Raw genomic sequence first — 20,524 nt, 5'->3', positions numbered from 1 at the left:
AGTGAGAGGATTCGCCAGATAGAGGGTGGGAAGCAGAACAGGCAGACGGACCGAAAGCACTGCTGAGGGGAGCAGCGGGCGAGACAGGAGAGGTCTGCCTCGCCATGTGGGTATCTCCCTGGCCGGCCGGGAATTGAACCGGCTGCTTCACAGTGCTGCGCTCAACCCGCTGCGCCACCGGGGAGGCCCCACATATTCTGAACATTTTGTATTGGTGGAATCATTTAATTTATATTCTGACAAGCCTTGCACTCACTTAGGCAATTCCAAAGACACACAAACACATGCAGTACAAAGTGAGTCCCTTCCCAGGTTCCAGTGGCGTGGCCTGTGGGAGGTGGCACTGTGTGTGTCTGCCGTCACAGTGCCGGCTTGCTGTCCACCTGCTCTTCCTTTGCCTGCTGGGCGCCATGCCTGGGCAGTCTCTTGACAGCCCGTGTTGGGTGGGCTTAGTCCCACTGTGTGGATGTGCCCCTGCTCATGTCTGCAGCCCTCGCTGTGAACCTTCGGAAGGGCCCACCCACAAGGTGCCGGTGCGGGTGTAGGATAAACTCCCAGGAGTGGGAATGCGAGGTCAGGGGCTTGGTGTCCTTCAGTATTGCCCTGTTACTCTCTGCAGAGCTTGTGCCAGTGACCGCACTGCCATGGCCTGGGAGGGGCTGCCCCATACCTGCTGTGGCAGCCGAGTTTCTGTGTGTTCTCCTGTGACCGCCATGAGGTGGCGGAACAGTCTTGTCTGAGCTTCTGGCTCAGTCAGTTCTTAGCCTAACCTTGTGTGGGCCCTTGAACAAATCCTGTGCTCTTCCAGGCCTCACCTCCTCATCCCTAGAGTGAGGTGGCTAGACCATTTGAGGGGCTTGCCACAGCTGATGCCTACCCTTCCCCTAGGACTGGTGTTAGCTGTTCAACATGGTACATTTATTGAGTAGTGATGACATTTTACTTCCAAATAGAATAAATATCTCATGATGCAGGGCTCTCACCAGAGGCAGTGAGAGTGGTGTGACCCCAGAGTCAGTGTAATTCCAGCAAAGTCAAGAAGAGGTTTGGGTTGGTCACCTAGCTACCTTCCTGGGTCAAACAAAAGGGGTCCCTGTGGATATTTGACATTGTGCAAGGGCTCATGGCTCTTGGCCACCACCTTGGAGAAGTCTTAGGTTTGAGACACCTGGGTTTCCAGTAGTTGATGGTTCATCACTGAGGACTTTTCTGGCGCTTTCCACAGATGCCTCGTGGGTTTGGTACAGTGTGGTCCAGGGGAAGTGATGGGTCCCCCTCCTCACTTCTTCAGGTGTTCTGTGGTGGCCTCTGTGTGTCCTCCTTGTGAGGAAAGAACTAAGGACAAAGTCTTGATGCTGCTTGGAGAATGTTGGTTTCTTACCTCCCGAGGCCTCACTTGGGAGAGGCGTGGCTGTTGCTTTAACACTGCTGTTTCAGCCCTGGAGGAAGTGAGGGGCTGGGGGAGCTTTTTGTTTGCTCTCTCTGGCCTTTCCCTCCACTGTGTGTCCGTTTGTCTTCCTCGCACTGGACTACTCCTGCCTTTCTGAGGAAAAGGACTCAAGTAAACCACCTGTCCCAGGCTGGGCTTCCTAGGATGCTGACTCAGAAACAGAGTTTAGTGTGCAGGGGGCTTCTCAAGGGGTGCTGTTGGGGCCCTCCCCTTGCAGAAGGAGGGGAGGAAGCAGGAGTGGGAGAGGGGAACTTAAATTGTGGTGCAGGCCTGACAGTTTTGAGCTGACTGACAGCGAGCTCAAGAGCTGGAAAAACCCTTCAGGGTTGTCCTGAATTGGGACGAGGTGGCCTGGCCTTTGCATTCCCCCAGGGGTCAGTCCTCAGATGTGCGTACCCGGGGAAGGGGGTGACCTGGGATGAGGAGGTTGCAGCTATGGCAGTGCTGGAAGGGGCTGGCAGGCAAGGGCTGCCTCCAGCTGCTCCCACAGCTTCTGGGTCAGCTCCCTCAGTGAAGGGAGATCTGGGTGTGCATGGCAGAGTCTACCACAGCCCTCACTGCCTGGCAGGTAGGACTCACTCGCTGTGATGTTGGGCATCATGAAGTTAAAGAGCAGCTGTCTGCTGAGTGCCGGTGACGTGCCAGGCACGGGGAAGCACTTTGTGGGTGTTGCCTTCTAACCCCCACAGCCCATCATTCTCTGTTCACAGTGGAGAAGCTGTGACTTGCTTGAGACCACACAGGTGTAAGTGGTGGTGCTGCCACCCCAACTGGGGCTCTGACCGCATGCTCAGTGGGACTAGGTGGCTCTCAGGTCTGAGTTAGATGCTTTCTGTTTGCCCCTCCAAATTCATTCCCCATCCAGCTGCCTCAGAGGCCTCAGTGGATTCCTTGTCCTTTTCAGACCTTTTCTCGGGACCAGAAGGCCCTGTGCCTTCCCTCCCTGCTGTGGGTGTCTCTGGAAGATTCGTTGATTCCAGGGTCTCCTTTACTGAGCAAGTGGATGGGTGGGTTCACACCCCCCACCGCGTGGAGAGAAGAGGCTGACGTCTTTAATTTTCCTGTCTTTAGTGGATGTTCCTGCTACAGTAATGAACCCAGGAAATTGTAGTGACTGATGCCCTACTTAGCCTAGGAGCCTGCTGGGAATAGCCCAGGCATGATGCCTCCTGGGAATAGTCCTGTCCCTGCCAGGGACCTGGAGCCTGTGCAGCACTGGATTTCATTTTATTAGCATTGGAGGCTAAATTAGCAGTGCAAACAGAGGCCACAAAATGTCCTATCTGCTCCTTCCTACCTGAAGGCTCTTAAACACTGTGTTCCACACTGTCCTCATGACCAAACATTGATCCAATGTTGCTAGCAACAGATGCTTGAAATATGGGGCTTATTTCCAGCCTATATGGCAAATTGAGAGCAGTCTCAGAGTGTTTTCATATAAAAGGAAATAACACGGAGCAATCCTGGAATAGAGCAGCCCTTCCAGAATTCCAGAACGGGCCGGTATGCACCCCACAAGCCCCGGTTACCCACCAAATATCAGGTATTCAGTAAACTGAAACCTTGTGCTACAGTGGAAGAAGGTAGCAGATCATTCATCACCCTTGTCTGTCTGCGAGTGGGCACGCCTGAGTTCAGTGAGCTGGGAACTTGCCTCCAGAGCCTTTTTTGGAGATACCCTGTGTTCATTTGGATCTGGAATCCAGGCTCCCGTTGCCATGGAGGTACTTTTCTAGGCCTCCAGGTCACCATTGTAAATGACACCCAAGACTTCAGTTCTGCCTGTCCCTGTAGGGGTGTGCCCCGAGGTCGGGACACCCAACCCTTTCGAAGTTGGGCGGCGTATGTGCGTCTTTAACCGACCAGTTGGCCATCCCCTCCTAATCACGGAGGCGTGTAGTTTTTACTTTGTTGATGTATAATTATCCATATTGTATGAACTCACAGAGTGAACATACCACAGTCTCCAGCACCTGACAGGCACCCCCACTCTCGTGCCCCCTGACAGTCACCACCACCCTCCATAGATACCCAGCGTCCTGGCTTCTGATAGCAAATGTGAGTTTTGGAGCAATTGTGTGATTTGAAGCTTCCAAAACCTTTCGGAATGGTATGTTTGGAAAGCATTCCGTGGCAGCTTTGGGGATAAGTGGAACACGTGTGGGTGATCAGGAAGCATCTCAGGCTGGGGTGGCGAGGAGCAGGTGCTGCCAGTGTGGGCCAGCTCCCCCGCCGCCTGCTGGGCTGTCCAGTGGTTGCCTGTGTTCTCTGAAGGGATGGACTTTTCATCACATACTTTCACCCTGTGCCCAGCTCCCTGAGCAACGAGCTCTTCAGAGGCTTCACGGGAGACACAGCAAGCTCCGGAACTTCCTCCACGGAGGTTTATCTCTTGTGCTCTCTGTGTCAGCGAGGTGTACCGGTCAGGATTCCGCCATGCTCTTAGCTTTGGGGTCCCTGCTGTGGAAGGGAGACTAGCAGATCAGACTCAGCTCTTACCATCCCCCTAGCCCTGCCATGCTCACCGGCTCCTATCCCACCAGCCCCTTGCTGGTCCTTCCCACCGCGGGGACTTGCCCTTGCTGGTCCCCAGCGGATGTCCTGGTCGCATGGTACAGTCTTCACCTGTGACCTTGGGGCAGGTGGGTGTCCTGGGCAGTTCTGACGTGGTTCCCAGGGAGAGTGCCTGGGCTCATCCCATCTCTCGGAGGTCCTCCCCTTCTTGGGATAGTAAGTTTCTGCTCTATTCCTCTGTGGCCAGGAAAGAATGTCTTGTTTTTTTCCATCTAATTCTTTGCTCTTTCCATTAATAATCCAGAGTGTGAAACAGACCTTTGACATGACCGTTCTTGCCAGATGTTTGTTTTTTTTTTGGTTCTATTTTTTTTATATATGTTGATTTACGACTCACAGAGGAGATGGAACTGCGGAAGAAAGACAGGAATTGGGGAGCCGGGGGACCCAGTGCTCTGGGTCTGATCCTCCCAGCCACCCAGCTGTGACAGTGGGCGCCCTGCTCTCGCTCTGCTGAGCCCAATGGTCTCTGAGCACTCTTCGTGGCCCCAAATTCTGTTGCAGTGGCTTTGGGGACAATCAAATGCCTGGATCTTAATTGACCAAGAAACACAGAACTGGGCAACAGCTTTGTCAGCAGTGAGAAGAGCCTGGAAAGATAGAGGCAGAATGACCTAGCATCCCACCCTCCTTCCAGACCTCTACAGAATTTAAACACCATTTTTTTTTTTTAAAGATTTATTTATTTATATAAACACGGGGGTACAGGCCATAGGCATGGGAGGGTGAGAGAATTCACCAGAGACAAAGCGGGGGAGCAGAACAGGCAGATGGACCAAAGACATTGCTGAGGGGAGCAGCGGGCAAGACAGGAGAGGTCTGCGGCTCCATGTGGGGATCTCCCTGGCTGGCCAGGAATGGAACCCGCGCTGCAGAGGCTGCGGACAGCTTTACAGCACTGTGCTCAACCTGCTGTGCCACTGGGGAGGCCCTAAACACCACTTTTTATTTCAGTTATGGTTATGTTTGCATATGGTTACATTTACATCGCAAATAATAGTTGTTGATACTTAAATATCTGGAAAATACATACAATTAGGATAAGAACCTGAATCACTGACATGCCTGCTTCCCTTGGGTCATCAGTTTCAGATTTTGTGTGGTTTGTAGTGGACAGTAGTGCGTGAGTCCATTGTGGGGCCAGGTGTGTCATGCCCTGTGGTTCTTGGTTCTTTGGCCAGATGTGGAAGTATTTGCTGAGCTAGAGACTGTTTTGCTCAGAAGACTGTGTCTGATGCAAGTGAGATTAAGAAGGACTAATGATATACTTTAGGGAACAGCCAAGCCTGGCCAGCTACTGGTGTTACGGTGGTCACCAGCCCCAGAGGCCTGCTGAAGCCCACATTCTCATTAAACTGGGGGCCTCAGTAGAGGGACAGCTGGCAGTGCTGACCGTGTCTTGCTGGCACATTCCAGACCTCCTCCGCAGGCTCCTGTGTTGTCCTCAGCAGGCCCTGGTGTCAGAACTGGTCACAGACAAAGGAGAGTGGTCTTGGCTCCTGGCATGGTCAAGGCCCCTTTGCCTGTTGAAGAAATGGAGGGGCTTTAGTCAGGGTGTGAGGGGGGAGGAGGAGGGATTTTCAGCTGGGGTGATGGCTCTGCAATAGTTTTGCTAAAATTGTTGAGCAGTTGCACTGTACCAGCGCTTTTCTAAGTATCTCACATGTTTACTTGTGAGATATCACACATATTAACTTGTTAAATTCTGCCAACAACCCTATTTTTTTAATCCCCGTTTTATGGGCAACTGAGGCATACAGACGTTAAGTCGCCTGCCTGATACCTGAGTTAACGATGGTGATCACCACCCTGTGCCACCTCCCACCTGGGAGCACCTTGGCTTTCTGACCAAGGGAACCTCAGGAGGGGCCTGTGGCCATGAGTACATCAGAGTTGGGGTCTTCCCTTGCTCTGGTGGGGCAACGAGGAAGGCAGGGTGTGGAGGGATGCCCAAGCTGGCGGGAGCAGCTGGATTGCACTCACGCCAGGGCAGCAGCAGCTCCTCGTGGGGCCAGGAGCCTGTGCCAGCCACTCCCTGCAGGGCACAGTGGAGCCAGGAAGGCTCAGAGAACAGACACGTGCCGCCCAGTGGCTTGGACTGCTGATGGCCCTCCAGCCTCCGATTTCTCGTGTTCCTCTGAAGGTGGGTTTGGCTGAGTGGGCCATGCCCAGGGGGTGCTTGTGTGACAGGACTGGGGGGGGTGCCGGCCCCTGCTTTTCTTGGGGCAGCCAGGATATCCTGGTGTAAGGATCAGTATCAATCTCAGACTACGAGAGGAACTGCTTTAAGACCCAACATCGGATGAAATGATGTTCAGAGTCCATCTGGCAGATTGAACAGAAACCTTACCCTAAAACAAAACAGGCCTACAGCACTTCCAAAGCACATCAACGGCAGGGGAGTCCTTGCCAGCAAATATTTATATCTCCTCCAGGTTTTGTTTTTCATTTGTCCCCTTGTAGGGAAACCAGCTGGCCACAGAACCTCAGAGTCACGTTGGAAGGCTGGAGACTTACTGCTTAAGTGTTTCAAAGGGAATACTTCAAAATCCATAGCCAGGTTATTTTTGAGTTTTGAGAGCCCTGAGTTTAGACTTGCCAAGTTCCTTCCAAGTTTCTTGTTCTGTGACTCAGCTCTGGGTGTCCCAGGAGATTGAGGACTGGTTATTCCCAATTACTGGAAGTCGGTTGGGAACCTAACAGAGACCTAGCTTCCTCCCCCACATATGTTGTAACATAAAGAAAGTTCTGGAAGCCTGCCATGGTACTGTCATTCCAGTGCAGGGGACTTGAGTTTAGCATGGGGCTGCAGCTGATCTTAGGAGGTTCAGTGACCCAGGCAATCTGAGGACCTAGTTAGTGTGGACAAGCACCTTCTTAGAATGCAGGCCCTGAATTGGGTGAGCACACATCACTGCAGGCTCAGGGGGGAGCATGTGATGGTCAATTCAGCATAGCAAGCGGGTTGCAGATTTGCATTTTGCTGCCCAAAACTCCTCTGACCACAGCTGCAGCTTCCTTGTTCTCATGAACCTCCCCATGGGCTGTTTATGGTTTCCTTTCAGCAGGGTGGAGCCAAGCTGTGGCCGTGCTGGCTCACGTGATGGTCAGCACTTGCCCAGGGGACTGGCGTCAGGGTGGGGCTTTGCCATCTGCCGAACTGTCCCCTGCTTTGTCCCCCTCTCCTCCACTGTGTTCACATTGCTTTCTGATGATGCAGTGGGGTAGTGAATTTAGCAAGAGATGGAATTCGGGCAGCCCAGCTGACGGCCGTGGCTAGGCTCCAGGGTGTTTGCCGAAGAGTTGTCTTCACCTTAAGCGTGCTGGCAGCAGGAGAACAAGTTGCAGGCCTGCTGTGCCGCTTGCCGCCTGTGCCAGCTCAGGCACCTTGCTTCACTTTTGTGCCCTCAGCTTCCTCCCCCATTGGGACTGGATGTCCTGTGCTCGTTGGAATTCTGTTTCCTTCCCTGTGCTGCGGGCCTCTAGAACCAGTTTTGGATCAGGGCTGGTGGCTGGGAGGCTATTCCTGGCTGTGAGGATGCCAGTGTTTGGAACAGCACCTGCTTCAGATACAGTGTGTGCGGTGTGTGCCTCGGCTGTGCTTGCAAGCTTTTGTCTTATTTGCTTCCAGTGGAGTCAGAAACCCACTGGAAAAGCCTGGGGTGTAGTGGGTGTGAGACACGTGTGTAAGTGGACACACCCCGGGCAGGGTGGAAGGTGGCAGCGGGTACTTCTTTGAGTTGGCCCGCCCGCTTCCTCTGAGATACCATCGTCCTCTGTAGAGGTAGCCTGGAGTGCTGTCTCCACTGCTGCTGGGTATTCGTGGACCTCACCCGTGGAGTCAAAACTACATTCTTTTAGGGAAAAAATTTAAGTTATTGGATGAAGTAGCACTTAAGAAATAAGGAAAATAAAATCAAATGCCTAATTAGTGATAAAATTCAAGATACAAAGCAGGACCTGGCCTGGTGAAGCTGCTCATGAAGTATTTGTTGAATGTGTGAATTGCATTATGTGTTTATAATATTATGTAATCAAAATAAAAGCTTGAAATGTTTTGGTGATAATGCTGATGTTGGCTCACCAGAGGACTGAGGAACAGGGAGTGCTACACATGTAGTTTCTCGGTACCTGGTGGCAGCTGTGATACCCGTGTCTGACAGCCCCATCAGAGTTGGAGGATGAGCTTACTGGGTAAGGATATGGGTGATGTGACTTGTGACCTGGGGAAGAAGCTGAATGTTGGACATCTGAGCCTCCAAAGTGTGTAAACTTGGAGAAGTCCTATTCCTTAAGGCCACCTTAGGACCTGACCACACTTTGGGACGGACATCTCAGTCATGTAACCTGGGTGAGTCTCTGGGTGAATGGATGGCTTTCAGTCTTGCTTGGCAGGGTGGCACCCTGGAGTCCTGGGGTGGTGGGCATGAACTTCAAGTGTGTCACTCACTCTCACCTTCCCTCCCCCCATTTCTTCCCTAGACTCTTCATCACCACATCTAAACTTATCCCTTAAGTATAGAGCTCCTGCTGTACAAGAGAGTGACTCAGAATTCATGGGGCTTCCTTTGTGCCCAAAGACTCATCGCATAGCTCCCCCTTCTGGAATGTGAGCTCCGTGAGAGTGGGGTGTATTTCCTGTCCACTGTTGTATCCTCAGCGGCCAGGGCAGTGACTGGCACAGTGTAGATGCCCAGTAATGACTTGCTGAATGAGTGGACACCCAGGCCAGCGCAGGAAGGGGAGTCCCTGGCTTCCTCCTACTGCCAGTGCTTTGAGTGGGATGTTGCTGCCGTGGTGGGCACAAGCTCCAGCGTCAGCACGCACTCACGTGCCAAGAATGCCAGGGAGTGCCGGGGAGGCAGGAGTGCTGGGCCAGCTGTCTCCATCCCTCAGCCAACTAGTTACTCAGATGAGCTCTTGTGTGGGCCTTGAGTAGCTGAGGGCTGGAGGCGCTCGGATGCCATGGTTTGTCTGGGTGGAAACTTTGCAGAGCTCCAGGGACCAGCTCACCAAAGTCATGGGGACATTTGCATGGGAGCAGGCTGATGTGCTAGAAGGCACGCGTGTTCTTATCTGATCTGAGATCGGAATTTGAGGAGCTGCTTGTGGGAATGAAATGCCACATAAATCTGTGGGCTCTGGATCTGCTCTGGGTAGATTATTCAACATTCTTGTATCTCAGTTTCCTCATCAATGAAATGGAGCATAGTTGTCGTGAGGAGTAAGTTAAAATGCTGTCCAGTACAGGAGCCGCTAGCCACAGGCAGCTACTAAGCACTTCAGGAAGCACGTTGGTCCAGATTGAGGTATGCACTGTCTGGAATACACTCTGGATTTTGAAAACTTTAAATGAAAAACAATGTAAAATGTTCATTCATGCTTAAATATTTATTATATGTTAACATGCGAATTCTTTGGATATATTGGACTAAGTAATATATATATTATTAAAATTAGTTTCGTCTGTTTTTACTTTTTAAGCCTGGCTACTTGAAATTGTCAAGTTACTGCTGGTGCTTCCTGATGAACCGCACTGTGCCCCAAGGGCACTCAGAACAGGCTATGGCTCGTGGGGATTACTTTCCTGTAGGTGCACTGTGGTTGCTTTCCCGAAAGTTTGGAGCATCTTTACCTTGTCCCATGTGAAAGTCAAGCTCAGTTGATTTGTTCAAACCGACAAATGCTTAAACAAAGAGATTGTGATTTGTCTACTTGCCGCCCCCAATAAGGCTTCCTGAGGCCTTTGCCTGGTACAGGCGTGGCAGGACCACTCACTCAGCCTCCGCGTGTGTGTTCTTACCAAGGTAGAGGTACCGGGCATGAGGGAGCAGGGGTGATTGTAGCTGAGCCAACTTTCCAGGACCTTAAAAACACACTCTTAGTTTAGGGAGTACAGGCAGAGCATCACACGAGAACACCCATCCCCTGGCTCTCCTGAGAGGAATGAGGACAGTGTTTCCTGTCCAGAGAGGTGGCCCTTGTCCCGCTCTTGCTCTGCCTGGGCTCTGGAGCTGTTGCCTGTGCGGGGGAGGGTGGCCAAGCCAGGATGGCTTTCCAGGCAGCTTCCAAAGGCCCGATTGTCTGGGACCTGTTCTGACATAGCTGAGCTTTTCCTCTCAAGCGGCAGTACTGAAACAGGGCCTCTTTGTTGGCTCGCTGAGGGGGTTAGTTCTAAAAATTTGAGTGGACGGGAGCTGGAAGTTGCTCCTGTGTCTGCAGCCACCTCTCTGGACTGTCCACTCCTGACAGTGGGTGTGTGTGTGTGTGTGTGTGTGTGTGTGGGGAGAAGCAGCTCTGCCCAAGCTTATCACTGGAGAGCAAAGGAAGTGAAGAGGCCGGGTCAGGAAGAAAAGGGTCCCTGCCGCCTCAACCAGCAGCACATGCTTAGTATTGGGTTGTCGGAAATAGTCACGACAGATGCGTCATGATTTTTTCCGACAACCTAATATGTGCAACAATAAATGTATACAACAGCAATATACCTGTTGCAGGATATACAACAACATATACTAAATGAGGCATCTTTACACCTCAGCACAAAGAAAACAAGGTGATATGTTGATTGGTTGATAAAAATATGGTGGCCAGTGGTCACTCTAGGGACCCTAATCCTGTATTTCCATTTGGGAGCCATGGTTCGGTGTTTGTGACCTCAGTATCTGCAGTCATTTTAGAGACTACTGCAAATCGCAAGAGTCAGCAGGAGTAGTCTTTTGTCTGGCTTATTTCACTCAGATCATGCCTGTGAAATTTGTCTTCGTTGTTGCATTATCATTTTTTGGTCCTTTTTCCCTGCTGAGCACTATTCCATTATGTGCCTGCACCACAGCTTGTTTGCCCATCTCCTCATTGAGGAGCGTTTGGGTCCTTTCAGTTTCTGACTCTTACCGGGTACGTCTGTGATGATCATATCTCTGGCCTGCTCTCATTTCTCTTGGCAAGGACCTAGGAGTGGAATCTCTGCAGGGTCGTAGGAGTATGTTTGACCCTTCCAACAATGGTCAAAATGTCTTCAAAAGTGGCTATGCCCTTGACACTCCCACCAGCCGTGTTGGAGACTCCTTAGGGTCTTGTCTTGAGCTGTGTCAGCAATTTTCTTGGGCGCTCTTCTGCTTGTTGCATTTTAAGCTACCTGCTCTCCGAGGTGGTCTTGCTTGGCTGATACCCTTCCAGTTTCTTCTGTTGAAATATTATCTGCACAAGTAGTTTTCATCCCCTTTTTGATAGTTACTGTGCTCTCATAAAGGTCTGGTTCTTTTTCACCAAGTTTCTCTAATGTGGCAGTCATGTGTGGTTTTGGCATTTTACAGCATGTTCAGTAGAGCTAACTGTAGGAAAGTAAGGCTATATAGACAAAAATAGTAAATAAAAGCCACCCATCATTGTGTAGGGAGATAACCACTTTTAAGTTGTTAAGCAGTTTTTTTTTTTTAAGCATCTGAATGAATGAAAATGAACTTTTGAGAATTGGAGGCTTTCGTGAGAATTACATGGATTCAGGCCAGAGAAAGGGAGAGAAAGGGCCTCTAACAATGTCACAAAACTAGAGTTCAGAGGCCAGCCAATGAAGCATGTTTCCCTTCGAGTTAATTTTTGGAAGTGCCTCAGTTCCATTTGCTTTCTGGAACTTTCTGAGAAACTTTGTGTCATCCCACTTGCTGGCCTGATTTCTTTGCAGGGCCAGCCAGAGTCTAATCTTACACAAGTAATTATAGAATCAGAATTGAGACCCTTCTCCCCCTGGTATACAGGCAACAGGAATCTCTTCTCCAGGTCTTCCTGACAAGCCCCTGTTCCTTCCTGTCCCAACACCCACAGTGGAGGGAGTTTCTCTCAAGAGGAAACCAGAGAAGTTTCAGCTGGTCAGTTTTGATCGTGAGAAAGGCTTCAGTCCCATCCACTGTCTTCCCACAGATCTGTCCTAGTTAGCAGCCAGGTTGGTCATGTTAGGGCAAGACCAGGTCCTGTCTCTCCTGCTCCCAGAAAGAATGTCATTTCCACCCTCCCCCCCCTTCCTCACTCCCAGAATTAGAACCCATAGCCCAGGAAGCCCTGTACTCCTCACCTTTTGCTTCCTCTGTCCCCCTATTGTGCTGTGCTGGCATGCCCCCCCAATCTTGGCTGTGTACCCCCAATTCTTGGCAACCGCCAGTCTGCTATTCTGTATATCCATTTTTGCAGTATTTTTTCTTTTTCCTTAGGAAGAATTCTGTTAAATATCAGTGTCTAATGGGGTAAAGGTTTTTTTAGATACATTGTGCCACATAGGCCCTCAGAAAGCTTGTCCACACTTAGGCTACACACGCTACACCAGCAGTGCAGAGGAAGCCTTTTCTTTGCACCCCCCAATGGTCCTGTTACTCTCAGTGTCCTTGTCTTTGTCAGTGGGTCAGTACTGAGAGGCACTCTGCCTTGCACTGGATGCCTGGCGAGGGGACTATCGTTTCCTGTGCTTATTTTTCTTGCTTTCTGTGTGGAGAGACCAGGGCAGACCCTCTTCAGGGGAGGAAAAGGACAGAGAAGGGCTACCCTGGAGACTGAGGAGTCAGGGTGGGGTGCAGAACTTGGCTTGGGGATACCCTGAACTTCTTTTTCTTCTGGGGAGTGAGTGGCAGGGGCTGATTCAGGCCAGACAAGGGGAGTGAGAAGAGAACCCAGAAGAGAACCTTAAGTGGCTTGGCTCGTGGGGCTCCAGCTTACAGTGATTGGGAAATTGCAGCAAAACTTCCTCTTCCACTGTTGAGCAGCTTCAGAGTGATCAAGGAGATAGCGCAATCCCCCCAGAGCCCAGAATGGCCTTAAATACTTCCTTTGTGGCTTGATAAGTGTCTTGCCTCAGGGATTACAGGGTGTGTGGGGGAGAGGATGGAGGCAGAGGAGATACAGGGGGCCAGGTAGGACGTGGTCCGTTGCACTGTCTGCATCACGGGCTTCAGCTTTGGAGGCATCTTAAATCGCCTGGGTGTTTGGATTCAGCCCCAGGCTGCAGCGAGTCTCCGCAGGTAATAGTGGGCCCTGGCAGCACATCCCCAGAGCAGAGCAGTGGCTGGCTGCGTGTGAGTTGGGAGGAGGTCTTGCTGGGGTTCTTGGTCCTGCTCTCTCCCAGACACTTGGCCCCTCTCTAGAACCCATTGACTCCAGAGCTGCCCAGGTCCACAGGCTGCAACCTTCAGCCAAGGAAACGCCTTGCTCAACTTGCGTCCATAATGATTCGTTCAGACATGTTCAGGATGAGCTGTCCCCTTTTGATTGGATCCTTGACCCTTGCCTCAGCCCCCTTCAGCACAGTAGGTGCTTTGTGGTCATGTGATCCTGGGCAATGTGCATCATCTGGTTAGAAAACTAACGAGGGTATCCAGCCAGGTGGGGACAGCTCCAAGAGACCTACCTCCCTTCCTCACGCAGGGCCCAGTGACTAGCCTGATGGAGCCTTTGGAGTTCAGATGTTTTCAGAACAGCCAAAGATGCTGGTGTGTTCACCACCTGGGTGGGCGTGGCCTCCGCTGAAGGTGGCTCCAGGGTCCTCGGTCTGGCTGCCGCAGGAGCAAGGGCTGCTCTGCTGGCCTTCCTGTTTATAAATCCTGCCTTTGCGTAGGAGTGGGGAAGGAGCCATGGCCCTAAACCAAATTTGTTTCTTGGCTTAGTTATGGTGGGAGATAATTTAATACCAATTTGGGATAATTTATGTCTTGCGGAACCTGCCCAGGTCAGGCTCAGTGGCGTTAGATCAGTTTCACTGTTGTTGGGACTCAATCCTCCTGGGACTGCTGCAGGGGCCCCTGGCAGTTCCAGGAGGCAGAGTGGGCTGGATCCCACCCCGTACCCGACGCCGTAGTGCCTTCCCTGTTGTCGGTTACGTGTGTGAGGTTGCACTGATGTTTGTTTTTGAGAAAAGTTTCTCCCTTAAGTGATTTGTAAACCTGATGCAGCTGGGCCAGCCTGATTGATAGTTCTCCGATGCTGTGACTGTGGAGCTGAGTAACAACTGCTGTGGGACACTGGTGGCAGCTCTAATAAAATGTCATATTCCCTTAGTAGGAAACCTTTAGAATTGAGACGCTTTTCAGGAGGCCTGTTACATTGCGTTGGCCTCTCAAAGGACATTGCATTACACTTAGTCAGAGTGGAACAGCGTTTTTCTTCTCTGTCACATGGAAACGTTATGAAAGGCTCCGGACAACTGCCCAAGGCCTTGGCCTGCCTAACGCTAGCCCCCGATCTAGAGCTAGTCAACCTGGCAGGGACAAACGAAGTGTGAAGGGGCCCTTAAGGTAGGGGGCCTTGTCTTCCAGGCGCCTCTGCGTGGGCAGGCCCCAGACATCTGGGCCACATGGGTCAGTGACAATCAGCGGAGGGAGCTCTGAGCCGCCGGGAAGCTATAGCTCCTTTCCACCCTGCCTACCGCCCTAGGTGTGCATTTTCTCTCTCCACCCACCCTTCCTCTCCACCACCACCCTCATGCCTGCTTCAGAGCATCACCTCCCGTGTCCCGCGGGTCCCCTCTGGAGTTTCCCTTATCCTGTCCCACCTCCTTGCAGACCAGCAGGCTCAGCGTGGTCACACTCATCCTCCCGCGCCATGCACACCCCTCCAGCCTTCCCGGCTCTGCCTTCCTGACCTGGAAACCTCCCGTGCCCTGACTCCAGCTTTTGAAGGCATTCAGTGCTTATTTGGCATCTGCTGTGCGTGGGGCCCTCTGCTGTCCTTCTGTTTCTGGGGACATTAAAATGTACAGCCAGACCCTGCCCTTGGCAGCTAGATGAGGGGAGACGTGGGCTGCTAGCCTCACCTGAGGAGAGAGGGGGCAAAGTGCGTGAATAATCCTCGGTGACTCGTGGTTGCACATCTTTTCAAATGGGAGGCTGTGTCTAGTCCTTGCTCTTTCCTGTGGGACTATTACGATTTTCAAAAGAATCCCATAGCCACTGTGGGAGACAGTTTGGCAATTTCTTAAGCAGCTAGACATATTCTCACCATACGATCCAGCAGTCACACTCCTTGGTGTTTACTCACGTGAGTTGAAAGCTTCTGTTCACACAAAATTCTGCTCTTCGATGTTTTATCTCACAGCGTGATTCATAATTGCCAAGCCCTGGAATAAACGGAGACATCCTTCAGCAGGTGAATGGAAAGCTCACAGGTGTTGCATCCAGACAGTGGATTATTACTCAGCACTAAAAAGAAATGAGCTATCTGGGCCTCCCCGGTGGCGCAGCGGTTGAGCACTGGGTTGCGAAGCTGCCCGCAGCCTCTGCAGCGCTGGTTCGATCCCCGGCTGCTCCCCGGCCACCGGAGGGGGGTCCCACATGGCGCGCAGACCTCTCCTGCCGCCCGCTGCTCCCCTCAGCAGTGTACTTCGGCCCTTCTGCCTGCTCTGCTCCCCGCTCTGGCTCTGGTGAATTCTCTCACCCTCCCATGCTTCTGACTGTACCCAGTGCTTGTATAAATAAATAAATAAATCTTAAAAAAAAAAAAAAAGAAAAAAAAAAAAGAAATGAGCTATCAAGTCGTAGAATGATATGGACAATCTTAAAAGCATATTACTAAGGGCAAGATTCCCACACTTGATAGGTCAGGAAAGGCAAAACCATGGAGACAACAAAAAAGTCAGTGGTTGCCAGGAGTTAGGAGGGGTGAATGGGTGAAATCCAGAGGATTAGGGCAGTGAAACTATTCTGTGTGCTGTATATGTGACCTTCTACATTTGTCCAAACCTGTAAGATGTCTATCACCAAGAGTGAATCCTCATAGAAACTGTGGACTTGGGGTGACTGTGATGAGTTGGTGTGGGTTCATCAGTCATACCAGTGTAACCCCTTCTGGTGTAGGATTTTGTAGGGAAGGCAGCAGGATATATGGGAAACCTCTGTACTGTCCACTCAATTTTTCTGTGCACCTAAAACTTCTAAAAAATAAATTCTGTTAATGAGAGTATCAAAAAGAAAAAAAACCAAATTAATAAACATCCTGTTAAAAATAAAGAATCCCCCAGTCTATTGACTACCAATGATCTTTCAAGCCCCACCCAGCTTCCTAAGCTTCCCAGATACTCTTTAGTGCACACACATTTTCTGCCTGAATCCCTCCATGCTAGAACCCCCAGGCCACATTCAGGGAGGTGGGGTGCACTCAGCCTCTGTCTCTAAGCTGCAGCCAAACAGTGGTTCTGCTGCTACCAGTGAGCTGGTTGTTATGGACTCGCCGGTGCTCACAATGCGGAAACATTGAGTTTTGAGTCGTTGGGGCTTCTCTTGCCACTCGGTTCCTTTGCCCCTCTAATAAATGCAGTGGGAAGGACATGACTAGAGTCAGCCCCCTTTAGGCAATCTGCTTAATCATTAAGCTTCAGTTTCTTCATCTGTAAATTGATAATATCTACTTTGTAGGATTATTGTGAACTGAAGAAACACATAATTGTGTAAAACAATGCTGGGCATAGATAAGGCTTAATAATGCCTATTCTAAAGAGAGGGTAGCAAGGGCTGGATTAACATCCTGCCTGAAACAACCAAAAGCAAAACAAAACAAAACCTTAAAGCAAAAAACCAGACAAGATACATGCACCAGTAGTTTTCAAGACAGTGGCTCTCAGGCTACAAAGGGCAGCAATTCTCAAGGGAACCAGAAGCCACTGGAGCAGGGCCCAGATTGCTGTGGCTTACTCCCCGGGAGGGGTCCGGGCCTTGGCACAAGGAGGGAGCATGAGGCTGAGCCCAGAGAACTCCTGGAGTTGAACTGCAGCTGATAGTCCTGGGAGACTCAGGATGGAGTTTATAGGACTCCAGCTAAGTCTTCCCAGCAGGTATCTGATAAAGGACTTGTTTCCTGATTGTGTAAGAAATTCTCATAACTCAACAAAAAGGGGAAAAAATGGTTTAAAGACTTGAATAAGCACCTCGCCAAAGAAGCTATAGGATATCAAGCAGCACATGAAAAGTTGCCCGGGCCCCACGTTAGTCACAAGGGTAAAGCCAATCAGCACCGCAGGGAGGTCCCACTACATGCTGGTTGGAATGGGTAAGAGTTAAGACTGTCATTCTGAGTGTGGAGAAACTGGAACTCCGAATTGCTGATGGGAAGGTGAAAGGACCCCTTTAGGAAACAGTTTGGCAGTTTCCTAAAAAGTTAAACAGACACCTGTTGTTTAGACCCAGCCAGTTCACCCCCCTGTCTTTACTGCAGAGAAAAGGAAATAGCTGTCTAGACAAACACTGTACCCAAGTCACTTTATTTGCCACTGCCCCAAATTAGGTGATGTCTGTCAGTGGTGAGTGGATAAACAAATTGTGGTCCCCACACGGCAGAACAGCTCAGTAATGAAAGAGAAGGGACTGTCGGTACGTAGAGGAACCTCAAAGCAATTATGCAAGTGGAAGAAACCAGTCCACACTCTGGAGATAGCCTGTGTGTGGGGGTTGGAGCAGAATGGTGGTCAGCAGGAGCTTTGGGGCAGGACTGGTCTTGAGTCTGAACCCCTGAGCAGGAAGTGCATTGGGGAACAAGGAAGGAGCCCCTCTCTTTCTGGGGGATCCCACATATGTGACAGGAACAGCCACAGCTGCCAACCAGGTGGGAAAAACAGGACCTTTGGGTGAGAACCCGGGCTTAGATACTCTCTCAGATGTGCCAGCGGAGTGACCACCCACAGGGTACAGGGACTTCGGGAAGTTGGGTTTGAGAGAGGGGATGGCAGCAGCTCCTACAAGGGAGGAACGCTCCCCACCCAGGGTCTGGTAGTTACATTATTTCCTAGAATAGGGAATTTACTTTGTGTTTTTTTCCTACCAAAGGAAGAACACATCTCTTTCCTGCCTATGAAGTAGTTTTCTATCCTTTTGCCACAAGCCGCAGGATGAAATATTTTCCTACCTACTCGGCTTCTCATGGGGCCCTCCGTGCTCCATGCCTGACAGCTGAGTGCCCCAGTGGCTTCCTTCCTTGCTTTGTGTCTGTGCTGGATGGTAGAGTGGTGAGAAAGGATGTCAGTGCCCTGAAGGGGCTGGAGCTGCAGGAATGAGCGAGGGGGAGGCTGAAGTCCACAGGTCACAGCCCCCAGATAAGGAGGAAACCACAGAAGGGAGTGAGGTAGCATAGGGGAAGCCCAGGCGGCTGGGGCACTGGTCAGTGCCCCCTAAAAGGGGACTGTCCATCTTGCCGTTGGAGTGAGAGAGGGGGTCTCATTTTATTCCCCAAACCCAGACGAGAGAAGTTCTTCATTCTGAGTCAGCAGCTCCCCCCTGATTCTTGAGATCTATTCTGTCTTTCATCTTTGGTGCGCTATCTCGAGCTGGCCTCTTCCTGCGTCCTCTTGGAGGATGGGTGGGGACGGCTGACCACGCTGTTGAGCCCATGCTCCTCTGCTCTTCAGCTAGCATTTCTACAGTGGGCTGAGCCAAGAGGCCATCATGATGAACAGGGAGCAAGAGAGGTTGCCTTTGGGGGTGGCTTTGAGTGTTTTAGTTGCTGACAAACCAGCCTTTGATACTTTTTGAAAAGTATTAGAGTCAGATCAACCAGGGGGTTGGGGACAGGGGTCTGGGAGTGGACCTAGAACCATCTGATGGTGTAATGAATACCTGCTATTGCCTGTCAGTTGGTGTTTCTCAAGAGAGCGTTCTCCCCCGGCATCACATGTGCACTGTGCCACAGCCAGTGCTCAGTGGTTGTGCTTGTAATTCTTTCCTCTGTTTTTATGTGTGTTGCTGAGGACATTCTCAGTGCACTTTGTCAGTTGTGGGGGTGTTCACAGAGGAATAAGACTCTAGATCTCTGTGAAAGGAACGTGCTTCTGGAGGGGCAGAGGTGTGAACAGGAGGCGCAAGGGCATGAGTGTTGGGGAGGAAAGGACATGGAAAGGCCCCTGTAGGGAGCTGTATAGGAAGTGATTCAACTCAACAGCTCTTTGTTGGATCCCTGCAGAGGCCACAGTTAAGATATGATCCTTACAACCCGGAGCCAGAAGCAGGTGCTATGTCCAATGATGGTGAAGGTGTCAACACCATCACTTCCACACCCACGGGTGCTCCCCCGGGCCCCCCCTGGCCTGGCTGCCAGCAGCAGCTAGTCAGTACCTGGTGTCCCTGGAGGGATGCAGTTTGCTAAAACCAGTATGTTTCTTGATTTAAGAGCAGCCTGGGTTATATATGAAATAATCAGAGGAAGAGAAATGCTGAGGCCTCTGAATTCCTCAAGGTTTTCAATTTCACGACGAGGGGGATACTATGAACTTTGCTGCTGGTGAGGTCCAGCAGCACCAGCTGTGTCGGAGGCTCATCCTACGCTCATAGAAGCAATTTCATAGCCAGTAAGAGAGAAGGTGCAAGGGACCAGGCATTGGGGAACTTGCTGGAGTGTTGGATTCTGCATATGGAATCTATACCTCAAGGTGGTGCTACTGTTATCCCTACTTTATAGATAAAAGTGGGACTCAGGGCTTAAATAACCTGACTTAGTCACTTAGCTCCTAAATCGTGACATTCTGGATTCAGACCGGGCCTTCCAAGAGACCCTTTGTAGCTGAGACAGATGAGCTCGTCAGTGTCTTTGGTTTACAAGGCAGCCTTGACCGTGGCTCCTGGGAACAGGCTGAACAGGTAGAACTAACCTCTTTTTCCTAAAATAAGAACTGATGCTGGGAAGACTAACAGGTCACTGCAGACCGCATGGGTAGGGGCCGGTAGGGGGCCTGAGGTTGGAGCCTCTCTGGTTCGTCCTGTTGCCTTCAGAGCCAGAGACCTGGTGATGGAAGAAGACATCATTGAGAGGGTCCTGAGGGAGGCCTGAGGACTGGAAGGGACAGGAGTGGTCACAGGTGTCAGCAAAGGCTGAGAGCTGGGACGCAGTGGGCCTGTTAGGAGCAAAGGAGCCAGGTGATGAGAAAAGCAGTGACTTTACACTCTGACCAGGTAGAGCTTGGGGCTCGATACTTATTGTAGGAAGTGAGCATAGTAAACCCTAGTTGGTGGTAACCACTGAGAATTAAAGGAAATAATTTAGTTGAAGTTGCCTGACCTGCGTGCTTGGCATGTTGTAATCATGGTGCCATTTTTCCCTAGCAGTGGGAACTTTGGGCCAGTGAAATCTTTGGATAAGAAAGAGGAGGCTGACAAAGCAAAGGCATTCTGCACATCAGCCCGCAGTAGGGATGGGGGGCCAGGGGGCCTGAGTTCAGCCTGGTGGCCCTTCCAACCTGATAGGGGAAGATCGAGAGAGAGGCATTTCTAAGGAGCAACCCAACCGGCATGGGCCATTTATGGGGGGATGGGCATCTCACTCTGTTTCCATCTTGACTCACTGGTGTGTTCTTGCCTTACAGGAGCCTGTGTGAAATGCAGCAAAGGCGTTTTTGGGGCTGGCCAGGCCTGCCAGGCCATGGGGAACCTCTACCACGATGCATGCTTCACCTGTGCGGCCTGCAGTAAGTGTGTGTTTGGGGAGGTGGTGTAAGGAACATGGGGACCAGGAGAAGAAGAGGGGAGAGCATCCAACCCAAAGGTG

The 20,524-nt window shown here is 51.1% G+C and overlaps 1 protein-coding gene across 2 annotated transcripts in view; it reads left to right on the top strand.

Moving 5' to 3' along the window:
- LIMD1 (LIM domain containing 1) overlaps nucleotides 1-20,524 on the top strand; it is a gene marked incomplete at its 5' end in the record, with an annotated part of 45,470 nt that overhangs the window by 3,817 nt on the left and 21,129 nt on the right. Inside the window, one exon of one of the 2 annotated variants that reach the window (XM_084247501.1) lies at nucleotides 20,343-20,444. The exons of the other annotated variant lie outside the window; for it this stretch is intronic. Within the exon in view, the coding sequence (XP_084103627.1) occupies nucleotides 20,343-20,444 (102 nt within the window). The remainder of the gene's footprint in view (nucleotides 1-20,342; nucleotides 20,445-20,524) is intronic. 2 annotated transcript variants of the gene reach the window in all.

Source organism: Talpa europaea, assembly GCF_964194135.1.
Source record: "Talpa europaea genome assembly, chromosome: 11".
Taxonomy (NCBI): Eukaryota; Metazoa; Chordata; class Mammalia; order Eulipotyphla; family Talpidae; genus Talpa; species Talpa europaea.
Note: the sequence above shows the minus strand (reverse complement) of the source record. Positions and strands in the feature narration are given on the sequence as shown.